The 21,423-nt window shown below is 44.8% G+C and overlaps 1 protein-coding gene across 1 annotated transcript; it reads right to left on the bottom strand.

Moving 5' to 3' along the window:
* Positions 1–9,098: 9,098 nt before the first annotated feature.
* LOC133422938 (leukocyte elastase inhibitor-like) lies at positions 9,099–14,414 on the bottom strand. The gene is made up of 9 exons (XM_061712994.1): positions 14,136–14,414; positions 13,863–14,044; positions 13,649–13,789; positions 13,313–13,430; positions 12,751–12,893; positions 11,909–11,986; positions 11,694–11,783; positions 11,443–11,617; positions 9,099–9,322 (listed from the first exon to the last, which is right to left on the bottom strand). Exons 2-9 carry the CDS (start codon positions 14,037–14,039, stop codon positions 9,099–9,101), a joined length of 1,146 nt encoding a protein of 381 aa, XP_061568978.1. The 5' UTR covers positions 14,040–14,044; positions 14,136–14,414.
* Positions 14,415–21,423: the final 7,009 nt, after the last annotated feature.

Below are 21,423 nucleotides of genomic sequence, written 5' to 3' on the forward strand. Positions count from 1 at the left end.
GTGTTGGATCATAGTACTACTCGGGTTGCATGAGATACGCCTCTTGACTTTTAATTTCAAATCTGTTCATAATTTTTATTAATATTTATATGTATAGAGGGGTATTTCATATACAATATTAGCATTTTAGCTCAATAGCTTCCAGGTAATTTGGTTTATTGACTTAAAATCAGTGTTGGATCATAGTACTACTCGGGTTACATGAGATACGCCCCCTGGTTTCATATTTCAAATCTGTTCATAATTTGTATTAATATTTATATGTATAGAGGGGGATTTCATGTACAATATTAGCATTTTAGCTCAATAGCTTCCAGGTAATTTGGTTTATTGACTTAAAATCAGTGATGGATCATAGTACTACTCGGGTCGCATGAGATACACCCCCTGGTTTCATATTTCAAATCTGTTCATAATTTTTATTAATATTTATATGTATTGAGGGGTATTTCATATACAATATTAGCATTTTAGCTCAATAGCTTCCAGGTAATTTGGTTTATTGACTTAAAATCAGTGTTGGATCATAGTACTACTCGGGTCGCATGAGATACGCCCCCTGGTTTCATATTTCAAATCTGTTCATAATTTTTATTAATATTTATATGTATTGAGGGGTATTTCATATACAATATTAGCATTTTAGCTCAATAGCTTCCAGGTAATTTGGTTTATTGACTTAAAATCAGTGTTGGATCATAGTACTACTCGGGTTACATGAGATACGCCCCCTGGTTTCATATTTCAAATCTGTTCATAATTTGTACTAATATTTATATGTATAGAGGGGGATTTCATGTACAATATTAGCATTTTAGCTCAATAGCTTCCAGGTAATTTGGTTTATTGACTTAAAATCAGTGTTGGATCATAGTACTACTCGGGTCGCATGAGATACACCCCCTGGTTTCATATTTCAAATCTGTTCATAATTGTTATTAATATTTATATGTATTGAGGGGTATTTCATATACAATATTAGCATTTTAGCTCAATAGCTTCCAGGTAATTTGGTCAATTGACTCAAAATCAGTGTTGGATCATAGTACCACTCTGGCTGCATGAGATACGCCTCTTGATTTTTAATTTCAAATCTTTTCATAATTTTAATTAATTTTTATATGGAAATAATATCATTTTAGCTCAATAGCTTCCAGGTAATTTGGTCAATTGGCTCAAAATCAGTGTTGGATCATAGTACTACTCGGGTTGCATGAGATACGCCCCCTGGATTCATATTTCAAATCTGTTGATAATTTTTATTAATATCTATATGTAGGCTATAGAGGGGGATTTCATTTACAATATTAGCATTTTAGCTCAATAGCTTCCAGGTAATTTGGTCAATTGGCTCAAAATCAGTGTTGGATCATGGTACTACTCTGGCTGCATGAGATACGCCCCTTGGTTTCATATTTCAAATCTGTTCATAACTTGTATTAATATTTATATGTATAGAGGAGTATTTCATATACAATATTAGCCTTTTAGTTCAATAGCTTCCAGGTAATTTGGTTTATTGACTCAAAATCAGTGTTGCATTATAGTACTACTCTGGCTGCATAAGATACGCCTCTTTATTTTTATTTCAAATATATTCATAATTTTTGTACATTATGATATTTAATAAATATAGCTTGTTACGTCCTAATCAACTCTAAACACAGTATCTATGCTTATATCTCACCTACATTTTGAAAACATGAAGTCAGGACAGCTTCAGCCCTTTTCTGCGTGCCTGTGTTTACTGTAAAGTCTGTAATACGTGCGCATTGGAAATGTTCGCTCAGAGCCGCGCAGAGCCGCCCTGGACCCATAACAGGTTTACCCAGAGCGCAGCGCCGCCAGAGCGCAGAGCCGCCCTGGAGGTTTACCCAGAGCGAATGTCTGTCGAATATCCAACGAATATCCAACGTAAAACTAACTTCACCGCGGTTGCAAACGAGACAAAAAGAGAGCGTCTAATTCACAAAGCACCCGCAAAGGGCGAATTGCTCCACAAACTGCGCTGCCAAGCAAATAGTGGCAGTCTGCGCCGGTGCCATTTGCATGCATGCAAATTAGGTAATATTCATACATTCGGCGCAAAATTGCCCCCTTTCTATGCAAATAAGCCTCATTGCAAAAAGCGCCTAATTCACAAAGGCCAGCGGTATTTGCCACACGCAAAAATAGTGGAGCAAATACCGTGTTTCAGATATGGAGCTAGAACAGTCTCATAATTCACAAATGCACAGGACAAGTTTTACAAATGCACGGACCGATTTGCAAATACACACACCGTTTCACACGTGCACAGGACAAGTTTTACAAATGCACAGAACGATTTGCAAATACACACACCGTTTCACAATGCACAGAACAATTCACACGTGCGTAGGACAAGATACACAAATGTATTTTTGATGCACACACAAATATAACCTGATTTACAAAGGTTTTTTTGTCTGTGAGCTGCGCTGGATTTGTGTGTGAGTTTTGAGACTCCCCTGACGTGACTCGATGCACAAATAGGTTTTTTTTAACACGGAAGGATCTGCAACCAATCAGATTAAAGGGGCGGATACACCTGCTGTTTGAACTGCGTTAGCGCTGTTCACATAGAAAAGTGATTAATATTTCAAGTTGGTGCAGTAAAGATAAAAAAACAGTTACAGGAGATAAAAAATAAATAAACAGGATGGAGAGGAGATCACTGCTGCTTTTCTTGTGATCCCGGTAAATAAAACAGCGCGATCAGAGATGGTTTGTGGGGCTGTTCAACCAGAGCCGTCAGGAGACTGGAGAGCTCTTAGTCCTGCCGGTGCAGCAACTGATGATGAGAAACAGTGGAGATTTTTATATATTTGCTCTGTTTGGTTTCACGACGTATTACTGTCCCGCTGATTCAGCTCAGAACCAGACAGACCGCAGCAGAGGCTGCGCTGCCTGACGGGGACGAGCTGCAGCGCCAGGTGGAGCAGCAGCGCATGTCAGGAGATTAATTTACTGAAATATCTGGAGTAAAGTCGGTATCAGTCGACTGATAACCGAAGAACCTCTGTATCCAGCTCAGATGTTTGATGATCGGTGGACTAAACCCCGACAGCATCATCACCGCTGCATCTTCCCATGCACGACTCTATCTGCACCGGGACTGTGTTGATCTGCCACCGCTGTTTTGACACGTTTGTCTCTGTGTGGTGGCAACGTCACATCATAAATGTGAGGATAACAGCTGCTTGTTTCTGACCTCCACGTCTGGTCACTTGTGGTCAGCTGGTGTCTGACCGGGACCAGCGCCACTCGCGGCCAGAGCCAGAACGAGACTGCAGCAATATTCACCCCCGTCAACAGGCTCGTTCTCCTGAAAGACACCTGTAGTTCAAATACAGAAAAATCTCTGCTGTTTCTCATCATCAGTTGCTGCATCGGCAGGACTAAGAGTCTCCAGTCTCCCGACGGCTCTGGTTGAAGGGCCCGACAAACCATCTCCGATTGCGCTGTTTTCTTTAGATCACAACAAAAAATCAGAACAGTGATCTCCTCTTCATCCTTTATTTATCTTTTATCTCCTGTTGCTGTCTTTACTCCACCAACTCCAAATATTAATCACTTTTCTATGTGAACAGCGCTAACGCAGTTCAAACAGCAGGTGTATCCGCCCCTTTAATCTGATTGGTTTAGAGTAAATCGTCCCCCACGTGGGGTGCGCTCGATTGGCTGGAACAAATGAAGACATCTGATTGGTTGCAGATCCTTCCGTGTTAAAAAAAACCTATTTGTGCATCGAGTCACGTCAGGGGAGTCTCAAAACTCACACACAAATCCAGCGCAGCTCACAGACAAAAAAACATTTGTAAATCAGGTTATATTTGTGTGTGCATCAAAAATACATTTGTGAATCTTGTCCTGTGCACGTGTGAATTGTTCTGTGCACGTGTGAAACGGTGTGTGTATTTGCAAATCGGTCCGTGCATTTGTAAAACTTGTCCTGTGCATTTGTGAATTATGAGACTGTTCTAGCTCCATATTCAGAAGCGTATATTAAACTGCGTGCAAACTCCTCACTCCCCGTCTGTCTCTGTTTCTCTCTCTCTCTTCAATATCATTCAAGCCTGTGTGATACTGAATGATATTAAGGGTGAAATCTACAGTCAGACATGACTGTACACAGTCAGATCAAGTGGGGTTGTGGACTTATCTCGGATTTAAAATTAAAAATATCATCCATACAGTAGGGGCTGCTTTATTACAAACAATTCCACCATATAAACATAATCTAGAATGTGTGTGTTTAACAGCTGATCTGTAGGTGTGTGTAGCAAAACACAGAACATGAATTACCATCAGATCCTGATCTGGGACCTCTCTATAAAGCTTGCTTGCGCACAAAAATGGGCCTGAAAGATGCGGCGACGCGCACTGTACGGTGTGCGTCGCCGCGTAACCTACGCCGTATGCTCTGCGTCGATTTAAAGCGGAACCATAAATCAGCCTTGAACAGCACTGAGGGAGGAGGGAGGAGGGGGAACGGGGCTCCCGTCCCCTCTTCGCACAGTGTCTTGAGGATTTACAGGCTGATCCTACCGTTAGTTCTTAAACTGTAAAAAAAAAAAAAAACCGGGGGAGAGAGACAAAAGCATGAGTTTGAAAAGTGGGGGGGCATGTCCCCCCTGTTCCCAGTAGAAATTGCGCCCTTGCGCCTCACAGCATTTTATTTTCACTATTTTTTATTTCTGCAGTTTTCATTATGGACCAATCTGTGTGCTGAAATACGGAGAACACTGGAAACAGCTCCGCTCGACTCAAACAAGTGCAAATTGCACTCAGCTCCAAAACTTTATGGGCGTGTTTGCGCCGGTATATCATTAGAGCAAAATCTTTTGTGAATAGGACCTTAAAGCGGGGCAAATTGCGGGCGCAGATGCGGCGCACTTCACAGCGCTATTTGCGGGCGCAATCTATTCTTTGTGGATTTGGTAGTAAAGTAAATTGATATAATGCTTTTCAGACATTTGTCACAAAGTGCTTTACAGAATAAAAAAAAAAGGTTTAGAGCAATAAAATAAATGATAGAAAAAAAAGAAACTTAACAATGCAGTTTACATAAAAGCCTGTTTAAAAAAAGTAGGTTTTTAGGTGGCTTTTAAAAGAGCTCACAGACTCAATAGATCTAAGAGGTCCAGGCACAGCATTCCAAAGTTTAGCGGCCATAACCTTGAAAGCTCGGTCACCAGGGTGAGAAATGCCCAGGACTGACATAGGTAGGAGCACTGGGTGATAAAAATGGGGGGCGGGGGGGGAGGAGGAGAGAAAAAAAAACAAAAAAAAACAAACATGTATTATTGTGAGTACACTTTGGGGTAAATCCACAAAGAACAGATTGCGCCCGCAAATAGCGCTGTGAATTGCGCTGCATTAGCGCCCGCAATTTGCCCCGCTTTAAGGTCCTATTCACAAAAGATTTTGCTCTAATGATATACCGGCGCAAACACGCCCATAAAGTTTTGCGGCTGAGTGCAATTTGCACTTGTCTGAGTGAGCGGAGCTGTTTCCAGTGTTCTCCGTATTTCAGCACACAGATTGGTCCATAATGAAAACTGCAGAGAGCACAACAGCCTCAACTTTCACGTATTTGTACTTCTAGTATTTCGCATGTAGATAGATAGATAGATAGATAGATAGATAGATAGATAGATAGATAGATAGATAGATAGATAGATAGATAGATAGATAGATAGATAGATAGATAGATAGATAGATAGATAGATAGATAGATAGATAGATAGATAGATAGATAGATAGATAGATAGATAGATAGATAGAAAAGACCTCAGTGTCTGTATGACATAAGCTAATGAAATGTCAAATGTTAAGAGGCTGTGCGCATTTACGCACAAGGCACAGCACCATTAACACTGGATCGGGATCAGATCAGGATCTAATGGTAATTCATGTTCTTTGTTTTGCTACACGTATGAAAGCTGTATGTGTACACTGTATGAAAGCGATACGAAAACGGCCCCGCAGCCCCGCTTCACCCCCCCGCTCCCTCTCCTCCTCTCCCGTCTCCCCTCAGAGCTGCTCAGGGCGGGTTTATGGTTCTGCGTTCCTTTAACGCAGAGCCTACGGCGTAGATGCGCGTCGCCGCGTACCCTACGCCGTAGGCTCTGCGTCGTTTTAACGCGGGACCCTAATTTAGGCACCATACACCTGCACGTATGGGTTTCATGCGCAAGTAAAACTCATATGAAAAAAAATCTGAGTCCCTTTAGGGGCTCCGTGGGGCTCCCTAAACGCAGCCCCTCATTTGTTCTGTCCTAAAGTGTGAGGAGGTTCCCCGCATGTCACCACGGCAGCAGCAGCAGCAGCACCAGAGTCCTGACTGACTGAGCTTCACACACAGAGGGACACGATCAGCGCTATTTTAATTTATTATTTTATTATTTTAAGTCTGATATATGTTGTGATATGTGATGACATTATTAAACTGTTAAACACAAACACATTCTAGATTATGTTTATATGGTGGAATTGTTTGTAATAAAGCAGCCCCTACTGTATGGATGAATCCTGAGCTCCGTCCTGTTATTTTTATTTTTAAATCCGAGATAAGTCCACAACCCCACTTGATCTGACTGTCTACAGTCATGTCTGACTGTAGATTTCACCCTTAATATCATTCAGTATCACACAGGCTTGAATGACATTGAGAGAGAGAAACAGAGAGACGGGGAGTGAGGAGTTTGCGCGCAGTTTAATACACGCTTCTGAAAGACGGTATTTGCTCCACTATTTTTGCGTGTGGCAAATAGCCCTGGCCTTTGTGAATTAGGCGCTTTTTGCAATGAGGCTTATTTGCATAGAAAGGGGGCAATTTTGCGCCAAATTACCTAATTTGCATGCATGCAAATGGTACCGGCGCAGACTGCCACTATTTGCTTGGCAGCGCAGTTTGTGGAGCAATTCCCCCTTTGCGGGTGCTTTGTGAATTAGACGCTCTCTTTTTGTCTCATTTGCACCGGTTTAGCGGCCGCAAAAGCCGCGCAATCCTTTTGTGGATTTGGCCCTTTGTCTTTAAAGCAGAAACAGGTCTCCCGTGGTCTCGGTTTTACAGTTGAGCTTCAGTGTCTTCTACCTCCTCTTGTAGTTTTAACACTGACTCGCTCACACCGGGCAGCAGAAGCGCCCAGCAAAGAGAACGCTCATTGTGGCGTTGTGGCCAGGGGCGGGGCTTCAGGAGGGGCTGGAGGGGCGGCTGCCCCCGGGCCCGAGTCTCTAGGGGCCCGGGCTGGCTGTTGATGTTTTTTTTTTTTTTTTTTTTTTTTTTTTTATTTATTTTTATTTCATTTCATTTAGATGTGACGGTCGGGCCCTATCATATTTACAAGGGCCCAGTAATAAATAAGTAAATTTAAAAAAAAAGTTCAGTGAGTTTATGACGCTAGAGAGCAGAAATATTTCATTAAAGCGCTTATGTCCCACTCGCTGGTCCTCTCGCCACGATGCGCTTGTTGCGTTGAGGCACAGATATGGAGACATTATGAAGGCCCTTATCAAGCTATCCCTTACAAGTGACAAAAAAGATGAGCGTGATGAAGCAAGTGCCCTCAAGAATGCCATAAGCAAATTTTCATTCATATGTTTGGTCAACGTGCAGACCAAGATTTTGGAGGGCGTAAACGCTGCCTCGCAGCAAGCGAAAGACACTGATATCCTCAAAGCATCTACTCTACTGAAAAATGCTGTCAGTGTTTTGATGGAGTACAGGGAGCAATTTGATGAGGTCAAGTCCACCTCTCTTGCTCTAGCCACTAAATGGGGCAGTCAAACACAGTTTGAAAGAAGCAGGGCGAGAAAAATTTAGCGTCACTTTGATGAACTCTCTGAAGACAGCCGCCTCACTGACGCAGAGAGCAATTTTAGAGTAAACGTTTTTAATGCCTGCCTGGATATAATCATCCAGCAACTGTCCCAAAGATTCAGCAGCTTATTTGGAACTGCAAACTTGTTCGAGGCCATTCACCAGCACACTGCAGCACGCACAGGATAACGAATTATACCGAGCTGCCTGGCGGCTTACTGACCACTACATTCGGGATATCGCTCCCAGCTTCCCTGGGCAGCTGCTGTCATTTAGGACATGTTTCAGGGACATTATGCCAAAGATAAAAACTGTCACGGATCTAGCCAAGGTGCTGATTGTAAACCATCCAGCGGTGACTTCCACATTCAGCGAGGTTTGCACAGCCTTCATGCTCTTTCTGACTCTTCCCATCACTGTTGCAACCGCTGAGTGGTCATTCTCCAAGCTAAAACTGATTAAAAACTATTTGAGGAGCAGGGACAGGAGAGACTGAGTGGACTGGCCATGTTGTCTATAGAAAATGATCGAGTGAGGAAATTGGATATACAGCACATAGTGGATGAGTTCGCGGAGCGCAAGGCACGTCGCGTGCCCTTCAAATGTGGTGAGTAAGCCTGGGACATTAAACTGCATTAATACAGAATTAAGGCGAGTGGGTTTCAAAATTATGTCAGGGTCCGACGTTATATAGCATATATATATATATCACTGACAGGTTATCACAGGTGTCACTGACACTGCAGCGCACGTCTCCATGTGACAGCCTGTCACAGAGGTGGAGACGGCTCATTGATAATAATGTTATAATCAGACACATAGCCGCACGTCTTCTCAGGAGGAAGTGCTGAGAAAAAAAACTCACACTGATTCATTTACTTTTTATTAATGAACTACGCCAAAACTGACAATCTTTAAAGGGCCCGGTCCTTTGCCCCGCCCCCCGGCCTGCCTCTGACTCGTTCCGCTACTGGTTGTGGCGGATGAAGAACAGGAAGGGCTGGTCCGCACGGAAATTTGGCATCATTCTATAACAGTAGTCACAGCAGCTAGCAGTGGCAGCAACCGCCGTTCCCTCCTCGTTTACCTCCACAAAAGCCTTGTGGGTGACTTTCGACAGAACCAGATCTTTGTTCCCGGACATACCTGTGACGGAAGAGAAGTGAAAGACATTTTTAAATGAAGTGTGTGTGTGTGTGTGTGTGTGGGGGGGGGGGGGGGGGGGGGGTTGGTAGTTTTAACACTGACTCACTCACACAGGGCAGCAGAAGCGCCCAGCAAAGAGAACGCTCATGGTGGCGTTGTGGCGGATGAAGAACAGGAAGGGCTGGTCCGCACGGAAATTTGGCATCTTTATAGAACACAGCAAATAGTCGACAGCAGTGGCAGCAGCAGCCTCCGTTCCCTCCTCGTTTACCTCCACAAAAGCCTTGTGGGTGACTTTCGACAGAACCAGATCTTGGTTCCTGGACATACCTGTGATGGAAGAGGAGCGAAAGACATTTTTAAATGAAGTGTGTGGGGTAGTTTTAACACTGACTCGCTCACACCGGGCAGAAGCGCCCAGTAAAGAGAACGCTCATGGTGGCGTTGTGGTGGATGAACAGGAAGGGCTGGTCCAGTCCATCGCAGGGCCACATACAATCAACCAGACAGTCACACTTCAGACTCACACCTACGGGCAATTTAGAACCACCAATTAACCTGGACAGTGGGAGGAAGCCGGAGTAACCGGAGGGAACCCACGCAAGCACGGGGAGAACATGCAAACTCCACACAGAAAGACCCCGCCGGGCCTGGGAGTCAAACCAGGAACCTTCTTGCTGTGAGTTAACAATGCTAACCAGTAACCACCGAGCCAACGTGCTGCCCGTGACAGTGGTTGGCAATCCATTTAGTTTAATCAATTCTATCACCAATATACTGGATATCAGCCTCATCAATAATCTCACCATGTGTTGTGTCGCCTGCTGCCCATATTCAACATCTACAATAAATGGAAATTGATCAAAAATCAAAGGCAACTTTGTTTGGACATTCTTATGTAACCTAGAAGTGGACGTGTATAAAACTCCCCAACACCTATGCTGCAGCTGAAGAAGCTAGCTTCCTTAACATGGCTATGCTCAGTATAAAGAAAAATGCCCTTCAAAACTTCTCTTCAGAAACCAATGGGTCACTGGCCTAATGCTTTCTCCATTGGGGTTATTTGTTGCAGTACCTCAACTGACCACTAGAGACCGGCTCCAGTGAGTCAATCTCCACTGACGCCCGTGTTAAAATGGCCAACTTTAGAGCAGAAATAAACATTTACAGCCTGGTTAGAAACAAAAGTGAGCTCACTGCTGTCTGTCCCATAGACTAACATGACAGCGCGGCTTTGTTTTGGAACTTTTGAGGCTACCATGAACCACGTGACCGCTCTGGTGGCGAGATCAAAAGTTGTCGCCACTCTGTTTTATCCACTGCTCGATGTCATAAAAGTGCCATGCCTGCTGGGGTTTTGAGTCATTTTTTGAGCTCCTTGTCTAAAACCATGTCCTGTTTATCCAGGCCATCTCTCAACATTAATACATCACTGTATTCCACACATTTTTCAAGCAGATGAATTTAAAACAAAACTTTGCTCACATTGCAAAGGTGCGACCGAGGAAGACGGCAGTACTGGACTGAACTGCCTGTAATGCTCCCGTCTGACAGAGAATTTGTAGATAATTTTAAAACAACTTGGTACCACGATGACGCCATACTATCAGAGCCGGATTTAGCGAGGCCCACTAAGGTGGGCAGACTGAAATATAGGGTGGGCGACGGGCGAAAACATTTTGGTGGGTCAAACCCCCGAAATGCATAGAAAACTATGCTATCATATCAGTTCATCTCTTCTTCTCCTTTGACCAACAGTATGTTAACCCAATTGCCCTTCCTGACACTTCCCTCTGCATTTACCCGGGCTTAGGACCGGCACAAATAGGACACTGGCTTGTGCCCTGTTTTTTTTTTATATATATATATATATATATATATATATATATATATAAAAAACAAACCCTACGTCGTAGGCTCTGCGTGGATTTAAAAAGGTCCCGTGGCAGGCTGTTGGCTCCAGAGCCTGCACGGCACCGCAGCCACCGGCGCTCTCCGCCCTCACAAACACAGAAAATACGTTTTAGCGTTTTTTTGTCTAAAAGAAAATAAAGTTTATAATCACTGCCTCGGTTCTCCCATCTGCCCACTCTGCTGGTATCAAGAAAGAGAGCGACATCACTGATATGCATTATTTTTTTAAGCCTATAGGAAAGCTACTTCTCTCCCACATGGAGATGAGCCAATAGAGGTGTTTTAGGCATCTGGTTAGGATGTCCCCTTGAGGTCTTCCTTCGGAGGGTTTTCAGGCACATCCAATCAAGAGAACGGGAAAAGACTCAGGAGGACATGCTGAAGAGAATATTTCTAATTCGGCTTGGGAACGCCTTGGTTATCTCCTGGAGGAGCTGGTCTGGGAGAGGGAGGTTAATGGATAGATCATGGAGAAGTTGCCCCTTCCACAGCTGTTAGCAGATACATGTCCAACTGTGTGTTTCAAGGTGTCTCACCGGAGAGGTCGCTCTTCCCCTCATCAAAAGCGTCCTCCATGCCCATGCTGGTCAGGACTCTGTTCAGGTCATACGTCTCCTCCAGCTTGAACCGTGGCAGACTCACGTTGACCTTCGTCACCCTCAGCTCACCTGTCCACTCCATGAATTTCTCATAGGTCAGCTGTTTCTCCAGCTGAGAGGAGAAGGTATCAATGAATAAATGAATCAGTGTGCATTCATGAATTTATACGAGTGTTTTAGACTCCTACCTTCTCCAGACCAGTTGTATCGTCTTCTATATCTTTGGGTAAGAAGATCAGCATGCTCAACTCCTTCCCTTTGTAAGGCATCTCCAGGATCTGTCCAGCAGTGGGCGTCAAACATTACAGCAAAGTAAATATACCAGCAAATGTACAGTATATAGTGCAGTCGTTGATTTACTTATTGATTAGTGCATCATGTGACTGATCGTGTACTTGATTACCTGGCAGTTGACTTCAGGGATGAAAGCAAAGGGAAAATGAGTTTTCTGCGTCATCATCTTTACTTTCTTTTTTTCATTCTGTAAAAAAGAAACAAGCTCTTTTAAATAAGAAACTGCATTAGAAAGTGATCAGATCATCATATTACTAGTTGATAACAGCCTGGACGGCCCCTTTGATCTGTGGTGCAGAGGATGTGGTAATTTGCAACATTGATTCATCTGACCACTCCACGTGTTTCCATCCTGGAAGCCTCCAGGACCAGAGACAACAAAGCCACCAGTGTAACGTCTTAACGTAAGGCTTCTTTCTTGATCAGTAAAGGTTTCTAGGCTTTTTAGATGTATTTGGAGGTGACTGGAGCCGTGCGCAGTAACTCTTGAGGTTTTCTCTCCTCCATGTCTTCCTATCAGCTCCTGGTGAAATGTTGTCTGGATCTTTTCATTAAAATTCCTCCAGAGTCCATCTTTGTTCCTTAAAGACTGAGCCTTTATCGATACCAGCTGTGAAACATCCTGTTTGAACATCACATATTTTCTTCCTACTCAAAAGTAAAACTCCATGTATATTAAACTGAATGATGTTGAACATCTTTCATATCATTTCAACTTTTTCAGTTTAGTTTCAAAATTGCACAGCCTTAAACTTAAACCTGGTTAACAGTATAAAATATTTTGCACCAAAACGGTAAAACAAAAGTGACATTAAACACCCCATATCCCTGTTCCAGAGGCCTGCAGATTTTACTTGTCAGATCTTGGCTCATGTTCAGGGTTTTACAGAAATGTAGAAACTCTGGTGATGTTAGTCAGTTTTCATTCCCTGGTTGCATGTGTACTTTTACCTTGTTGAGTTTAAAGTCAGTATCATACGTATTGAAGTGCAGAAATGGTTTATTCCAGGTGCCTTTGAAGTAGATGGCGTTGACCAGCACCAGTCTGGACATCTCGTTCAACGCACCTTCAGCCACCACATCCCTGATTTTCCCTGGTGATCATAACATCCACATGGAGCCATTTACAAGTAACACCAAGTGCAGAAACAAACACGTCTATCCAACCTGCAAACATCAGAGCCTTTTGAACATGAATTAAAATAAATTAATAAGTTTAAACTAACCAATCTTATTTTTTTTAATTGTTGCAGTAGTCTTGATACTAGAATAATAGTAGTCTCTTCAAGGATCAACAGAGACTCATATTTAAAATAACAAGTTATTTTAAATATAACTGTTATAAAGTTTTTAAAATGATAGATACAAGGACACTTTGCACTTCATGGCAAATAAGAAACTTTATTATTGAAACGTTTAGAAATCCTGACTTTTGGGGATGAAGAGCTGATCTGACATCGAGACGCTCACCTGTGTGTATGTGTGTGTGTGTGTGTGAGAGAGAGAGATCCACCTTGTGTCTGCTTCTCCACCCAGTTGTTTATTCTGATCCTGGCTTCCTGATGGCTGGTTATGAAGTCCACAGACTCCAGCTCTGCATCGTAATGTTTCCTGGTTTGTGTTAAGAACTCCTGAAATTTTTATTGACATTATCTTACAGTACAGAGTCCATTCGTCTGTAAAACTGAATGATATTTCAGATAGAAATGTTTCTTCCTGCTTAATTCACTCACACATTCAGTTTAAATGTCTCAGCTCAGGCATCGGATTTTTCCTAGTCTAATATAATACAAATACACATAAAAACTCACAAAGTAGCACCTTAATACACATGCAGAAACACGCTCACCTGCAGAAACTGGAAGGACTTCTCTCCATACAGCCTGTTGGCAACACTGAGCTCAAACGAGCCCCCTGACTTGTTGAGTCCACTCAGCAGTTGGTTAAACAGAGCGTGGACATCATCCTGACATTCCCGGGTGTTCAAGCACTGTGGAGAGCAGCAGCTGATTAAAACTGCCCTTTAACAGTGTAACAAGCTCTGCTCCGAGTGTGAACTGCACCTCTGACATTTGCATTGCGGTGTTTCCTCTGGCTCCCAGCATCACCATCGCCAGGGCTGAGGAGATGCTGAAGGGAGAGAAGAAGATGTTTGCAGAGTTGTCGTCCTCACTCAGCTTTCTGAGCAAATCCAGGGAGAAGATGGCGTTGGCCTTGGTGAGAGGAGTGGGGGACGCCATCGTGTCTGATACACAGAAAAGAGACATTAAAACACTATTATCTCCCTATTATCTTATTAGTAAATGGGATTGTCTTTGGTAGAAAATGTATTTTACCCCACGGTTGTAACGGAGTGAGGTTTTAGACCCAAATGCAGCACACAGATCACAGCGGTAGCTTGTCTGCTTCGCTTTCTTTTCCACAACAGAGGCGAAGAGCTGGCAGGAATGCAGGACAAGGTCCAGGCAATAATCAGTGCCGGGTTCAGAAGACAAGGTCGGGCACCGGAGAACAGGCAGAGTCCAATAACAGGCAGGGACGGCAACAGGAAATAAGAACAGAGAACGCTGGCGAGTCTTGCATCTAGATGGCAAATGATCTGGCAGTGAGCGTAACAGGGGGGAGCTTTTATACTGTCCTGATTGCTGAGGAGCTGCAGCAGCCTGGGAGAGCAGGTGAAGTGAGTGACGAGGTGGGTGTGGCTGCAGATGGGGTGAGCAGGAGAGAGGGGAGTGGAAACGTACAGAAGGCTGGAGGACCAACCATGACAAAGTGTGGTTGGAGATGGGTGTCGGAAAAGATTTCCTCCTGCAGAATAAGTTTATTGACTTGATTTCTAACTGGGATATTACAAATAGTAGTTGTAGCAGCAGATTGTTTCATTTATTTAAATTAAGACGTAGGACAGACACTTTAGGTTTAGGACAACAGAGATCTGGGAGTCATCTCACAAAAACAAGGTGGTATCGACAGTCAGGTGACTGATAATGTATTTACCTGCAACTCTAATACCATTCAGAGAACTGTGATGTAGGTGGTAAGAATAAGGATTTAGCCGAGTGGTGTAAGGAGGAGGCTTGTGTTGAGGAATTTATCAAAACCAGTTCAGAAGTCCGCTTGTGAGTAGTGAGTTTTTATTCAGCCGTCGGTGAGCGGATCTACACAGACCAGAGTCTGGTTGATATGCCGACCCAGAGTGGCTCGACGACAAGACTTATATACCGTAAATTCAAGGCGCAAAAGGCAGGGAATACACAAGCCAAGTGACAGACGAAAAGTAATTTACAGTTGGATGTGATCTGTGGCCAAATGTCCCCATCGGGCATTTGGCATGACTGCCACTAAGTTCCAAATCACCCCATGGGGTGCTCTAGTGTTCCAAGTCTGTTTGAGGCAACTTCCAAGGTGTCGTCTTCTGCAGGGGGGGTAGGAAGCTGGGTAGAAAGTTGAAGCTACTTCAAAGGTGTTGAGTCCAGTTCAAAGCCCTGCAAGGGGTAGGAAGCTGGAGCTTCCCGTGACAATGTGTCTCGACACTTGACAAAAATCTTCACCTCGTGCTGGATTTTATTTCAGCCACCATTATCAAGTTGTGCAGGTGTGGATTGTGAAAGTTAGTTAACAAAACAACAACCAAACAAACCAAACTAAATGACAAAAAGTTCAAAAACAACTGAAGGAAACATATAATAATGAATTTAACTTGTAACGCACTTTCCATTCAATGAATCTCGAAGTGCTACACTTAGACCATTATTCATCCATACACATTCTCTCTGGTGGTGGTAGCTACATTGTAGCCACAGCTGCCCTGGGGCAGACTGACAGAAGCGTGGCTGCCATTCCGCGCCAAACGGCCCCTCCGACCACCACCAACATTCATACACATTCAAACACATTCACACGGGGGAAGGTGGGTAAGGTGTCTTGCCCAAGGACACTACGACAACAACTGGGACAGAGCGGGACTCGAACCGCCGACCTTCCGATCTTTGGACGACCCGCTCTATCACCTGAGCTACTGCCGCCCGCTCTTATCAAACAATTGCACTAGGTCCTTAGCTACGGGCTCCAGCACTGAGATCCCTCTCCAGCTCCAACTGCACCTCTGGAGAGCAAGCTCTTACTCCTTTATACTGGCATTACATGTGAACCTATAACATCCTATAAACATCCCAACATTAAAATATTAAAATTCAGTATAAGCATAGAACATCTTAAAACATTTTCTACCACCACCACTGAACCTTTTTATGTTACAACTCATACATGCTACATCTTACACAACTCTGCCATCTACTGGCTTACTTACAAGATCAAACAGCTGCATTAAGGAATGAAAAGTCAAAAATGAACTCCACTATTCAAATAACTAATTACACTGACTCCTTGTTACTAGCCCATATCACCAATCTTACATACCACACATAGGAACCTGAATGACTTGGATATCATTTACTTCCCCTGGTAATATTAATTCTGCAGTTGTGTAAAACAATAAGCACAACACAACAAAAATGACGATTCCATAAGCCAGTCAGATAGAAAGATACAATGGAACTATACAGTCCTGTGTGTCCCCATGATAGGGGGATATTGGGCATCCCTGTATTATGGCCAAGGGATAACAACATCTCTGTTATTTGATGTCCTGATTGTGTTACAGAAATATGAACCAAAAACCACATAAAACTAAAACTCTAAAAATAAAATCATGCTCCACAGAATTAAATACTGTTATAGACAGTCTATTAAGTCATAGTTTAAGCGCCACATCCATAGACTGCACACAACACAACCACACCCTGGTACTCATCTTCTGATGACTCATTCAGCTGGAAATTGCACAATCTCAAACATTTAAATAACATCAGATGACTTTCAGTCAAACAGCTTTCTTTTTTTTCTAAATAAATATTATTAAAAAACGACTTTCTTTAACATTACAATGAGTTCTCTATCGTATCGAGACTATCTCTCCACTCCGTTTCATATTTCATATGTACGGGGAATGACCCTCCCTGCTGTCAAGGTACGTGGATATTTCTTTAAGATCCACCGGCTTGCCCGGCCACGCCCTTAGGTTTACCTATAAAGCACCTGTGCTGGCGTGTAATCAGTGATTGTTTGATCTCCACCTGAGTTCAAGGTGCAGCGTGAAGAAGAACGAACTAAAAAGAAAAAAAAAAAAAAGGCGCTCCAGGCGCTGTCGGCCCCGCCCCCTGAGGCGAAGGAGCGGAGTGATTGCGCAATCATGGCGGCCCAGCAGGGACACTCTTGCATGGGTTGTGAGGTTTCCATGCCTCTGGAGGATGGCCACGATGAGTGTATTGAGTGTTTGGGACCTCAGCACTCATTTTTGGCCAGAGAAAGCCCAAGGTCGTGCATGGATTGTTTTATTTTGTCTGCACGTACCAGAGAGGCCCGCTGTCGATATTTCTCCGGGAAGCGGGCAGGTTCCCCTCCCTCTGAGACTCCCAAAAGGAATTGGAAAAGGAGTTGGGAAGTCGAGGGCTGAAGCCACACAAGGGAAGGGGGAGTGTTCAAGACCCTGGCAGGGCACTCTGCCTCCCCCTATGCCTACAACAGTAGGCTGGCCTTGTGTTGACCCCCCCCCCCCCCGGGGTTGGAGGAGGAGGAAGGTGAGGTCCATGTGGAGACCGTCTTCTCTGACGATGATGACTTGTCTTGTGGGCAAATAGGGTTCGGCGCAGGAGATGGAAGCTCTTTGGCCCCACATTTCGATGAGGTAATTGGCAGGGCAGCCAGGGCTCTGGGTGTGGCCCCCGTGACGACCTTCTGGCGCCCACTTCTCGGTTTGAGGAGGACATGGAGGTTTGCCCCGTACCGGTGTGGGTGCCCCTCCTACTTGACTTTAAAGAACTGGTGTGCAGACAGTTTTCTTCACCAGCAGCCGTGCACAAGTGGTCTGCATCATATTGCAGGTTTTGAACATGAATGACAGGGAGCGTGTTGCCTGCGGGCCGCTCCCTCAGATGGATCCGGCTCTCTCTCCTCTCGTTTCTCCCTCCGACTCCATTCTTGGCAAAGCCACCTGTCCCAGCAGGAATGGTAGAGTCATGGATGACCTGCTTGCTAAGCTGCACAGAGCTATGGCTACTCAGACCCGTCTGACGAATACAGGGCTATTATGTCCCTCTACCTTCGTGACCTGTCCAAGGAGGTGCAGGGTCCTGGGGGTTCCAATATTGCAGGTGAGCTTCGGACTGCCTCCTCAGTCCTTTCTTCAATTATGAAGGAGCAGGCGGTGGCTACAGGCAGAGCCTTAGCATCCCTTTGGGTTACTAGACGCCAATTATGGCTGTCCCAGTCTCAGCTCCAGCAAAGTGATCGTGACTGTTTGGTTAAGTTGCCGGTGGAACCTTCGGCCATGTTTGGTCCAAATGCAGCTCATTTGTTGCAGCAGGCGCGGGACAGTCGCCGTACCGCACAAGAGGTGTCGGGCTTCTCCAGGCGCCCCAGGGGCTTCAGGTGGGCAAGAACAGAAGAGGCCGCCCGTCCACTAGAGGCCCCGACATGGGGAACAGGGGACCTCAGGCCCCAGCTGGAGGCTTTTCGTCAGCATAACTCCCGCCATCGGGGGAGGACAGGGGGACCTACTCAGGGGTCCTCCAAGCGCCCACCCCCCTCCTGACTATTCCCAGACCCTGGCCTGCCAGTAGCCCCTGTCGACGGGCCGTTACAGGGACGCGTGGTCGGCTTTGGGGGCGGACCCATGGGTGGTTTCCACCATGACCCATGGCTACCGCTTACAGTTTTCAAAGGTTGGCCGTTTTCACTACTGTGACCAACCCTCAACATGCAGAGGTTCTGCGGGAGGAGTTGTCCTCCCTTCTTGAGAAACACGCCATAAGGGAGGTGGAGTGCGGGGATCACCAGGCTGGGATTTCTCCCGCTACTCCTTGGTCCCCAAGCGAGAGGGGGACTTCGCCCGATTCTGGACCTCGTGTCTGCAATTCCACCTCTCCTGGACGGCACAGCATGGGTTCTCCCGCTTCGGCGAGACCTGCTGTCCCAGGCGAGCGGAGCCCTGTTCCACCCCTTCCCAGCGGGGCTCAGACTGGTGGCCTGGCCCCTGAGAGGGACGGGCTCCTGGCTTTAGGCTTGCCGGAGTCTGTGGTAAAGACTGTGCAAGTGGCCCGGGCACCCTCCACTAGGGCTGCCTACTCATACCGATGGGGGGTATTTACCACTTGGTGTGGGGCTCACTAGATGGATCCCCATTCAGCCACCGCCCAGGGCGTCCTGTCATTTTTGCAGTCTCAATTGGAGGCTGGGAAGTCTGCTGCCACCCTGCGAGGTATGGTGGCAGCTGTCAAGGCAGTTCGTGTCGGTGAGCATGCATTGTTTCTCGATGACTGCTCCCTGATTTCCCGGTTCCTTAAGGGTGCCCAGAGGCTTGCGGTTCGTAGGACTGGACCTTCAGTCCCTCCTTGGGACTTGGATATCGTCCTTGGTGCACTTCAGCATTCCCCCTTTGAGCCCCTTTGGGTTGCTGATTTGCAATGGCTTTCATTTAAAACCGCGTTTCTGCTGGCTGCGACTTCTGCCAGGAGGGTGAGCGAGCTCCATGCGCTGTCCATTCACAGTGACTTCTGCAGGTTCCTGCCGGATGGCTCGGGGGTTGTCCTCCGCCCCAACCCAGCATTCCTGCCTAAGGTTCTGTCTGGGTTCCATCTGTCCCAGACGGTCGAGCTGCGGTCACTGTCCTCTTCTGAGGTGGGACAGACAACTGAGCAGCTCCTGCCCATGCTGGGCCCTGTCAGGGCCTTGACGGAATACATACGGCGCACGCAGGCCATCAGAAAGTCCGATCAGCTTTTTGTTTGCTTCAACTCGAGCTGTTTGGGCAGACCCCTATCCAAGTCTCGACTGTCCCACTGGATGTTGGACACTATTCAGGAGACTTACATGTATGTGCTCTCAGGTGTGCCTGTCCCGTCCGGGGTTCGGGCGCACTCGACACGTGGCGTGGCCATCTCATGGGCCTTGTGGCGAGGGGCCTCTCCCGCTACCATCTGTGCAGCAGCCACATGGTCATCTCAGTCCACGTTTTCGCGGTTTTACCGTCTGAATGTTGCAGCCAGCCCCTCCTTTGGTGAGCGGGTGCTGGATGTGACTTAACGGTAGGCGGCTACATCCTTTGTTGTCTCCTTCGGTCAGCTTGCCGTCTGCGGGCTGATCTGAGCGGCCGCTCCTTTCTTGACTTCTTGTTGGTCTCTTGGTCAGTCATGCAGCTTGCAGTCTGCGGACTGTCCTGAGCAGCCCGTCTGCCTCTCAGGCTTGGCCTTTGCGTCTGCGGGGCCTTGTACTGATTGGTATGTAAATGGTGTAGAAGAATAGGAGATGTCACTTTTCAGTGTACTGGGCTTGTGGGCTGCACCGTCTCCTCACGGGGTGTCTTAAAGAGTTCCCCATACATATGAAATATGTAACGGAGTGGAGAGATAGTCTCGATACGATAGAGAACGTTTGGTTACCTCTCCAGATTTTCAGACCGCTCGGAGACATGTTTCGTTCAAACTATCACTGATTACACGCCAGCACAGGTGCTTTATAGGTAAACCTAAGGGCCGGTGTGTCTTAAAGAAATATCCACGTACCTTGACAGCAGGGGGGGGTCATTCCCTGTACATATGAAATATGTAACGGAGTTGAGAGATAGTCTCTCACTCAGAGAACCAAGGTTACAAAGTAACCAAACGTTCGCTGCACTCAAATGATGTGCTCGGATAAAACCTTCCATGAAATAGCAAAAATGTCTTGTTTCAACATTTAATGTTTTATTCAGAAAAAATATGGGTTTAGGAGATTTGCGAATCATTGCATTGTTTGTATTTACATTTTAAACAAGGTCCCAACTTCATTGGACTTCGGGTTACATTTTTGTCTATTGACTTTATTAGTGTTCAGAATTTGCAAAATAGTGTCGTTTTGATATATTTCACATGCACACCTAACTAAAACTAAAATACTAAATGAAACATAAACGTTACTTACTTGAAAACGTTTGTTCAGCGTTTTTAAAGAAAGTAGGAAAAGGTTTAATTTCCAGTAAACGTCCAAAAACAAAACTAACTTTAATTACTTAAAAGAAGGTAACAGATAAGCACCAAGAAAATTATATATATATATATATATATATATATATATATATATATATATATATATATATATATATATATATATATATATATATATATATACATATATATATATATATATATACACACACATATATACACATATATATGTGTATGTTTGTAACAAGAAATATGGAACACAGAGTAGCATGGACACAAAAACTTAATTTAAAAAGAGTTTTGCAAGACTAGATTAGATTTTGTCGAAAATGTACAGACTTGGACATTTTAAAGAAGGAAACCCCTATAATTATCACTCAAGTAAATCAAAACTGACTAAAATAACAAACATCAATTTTATTTTCAATCATTGTTCAAAAGAATAATTTTAAATCCAAATTGCTACGACTCTGCATTTCATTAATCAGTATTCAGTGTTATATTATCTATTACTTTGTCAATTTCAAGTTATTTCAGTGACCAGCATGGTTTAATCTCTCTTTAATAGCCAACATGGGTGTGG

The sequence above is a fragment of the Cololabis saira genome, chromosome 22, assembly GCF_033807715.1.
Source record: "Cololabis saira isolate AMF1-May2022 chromosome 22, fColSai1.1, whole genome shotgun sequence".
NCBI lineage: Eukaryota > Metazoa > Chordata > Actinopteri > Beloniformes > Belonidae > Cololabis > Cololabis saira.

Coding starts and splice junctions, on each gene's coding strand:
- LOC133422938 (XM_061712994.1), bottom strand. CDS start 14,039: ATGGCGTCCCCCACTCCTCTCACCAAGGCCAACGCCATCTTCTCCCTG. Junction 13,431..13,648: donor AGTCCTTCCAGTTTCTGCAG/GTGAGCGTGTTT, acceptor TAAAAATTTCAG/GAGTTCTTAACACAAACCAG. Junction 12,894..13,312: donor GGTGGAGAAGCAGACACAAG/GTGGATCTCTCT, acceptor TATGATCACCAG/GGAAAATCAGGGATGTGGTG.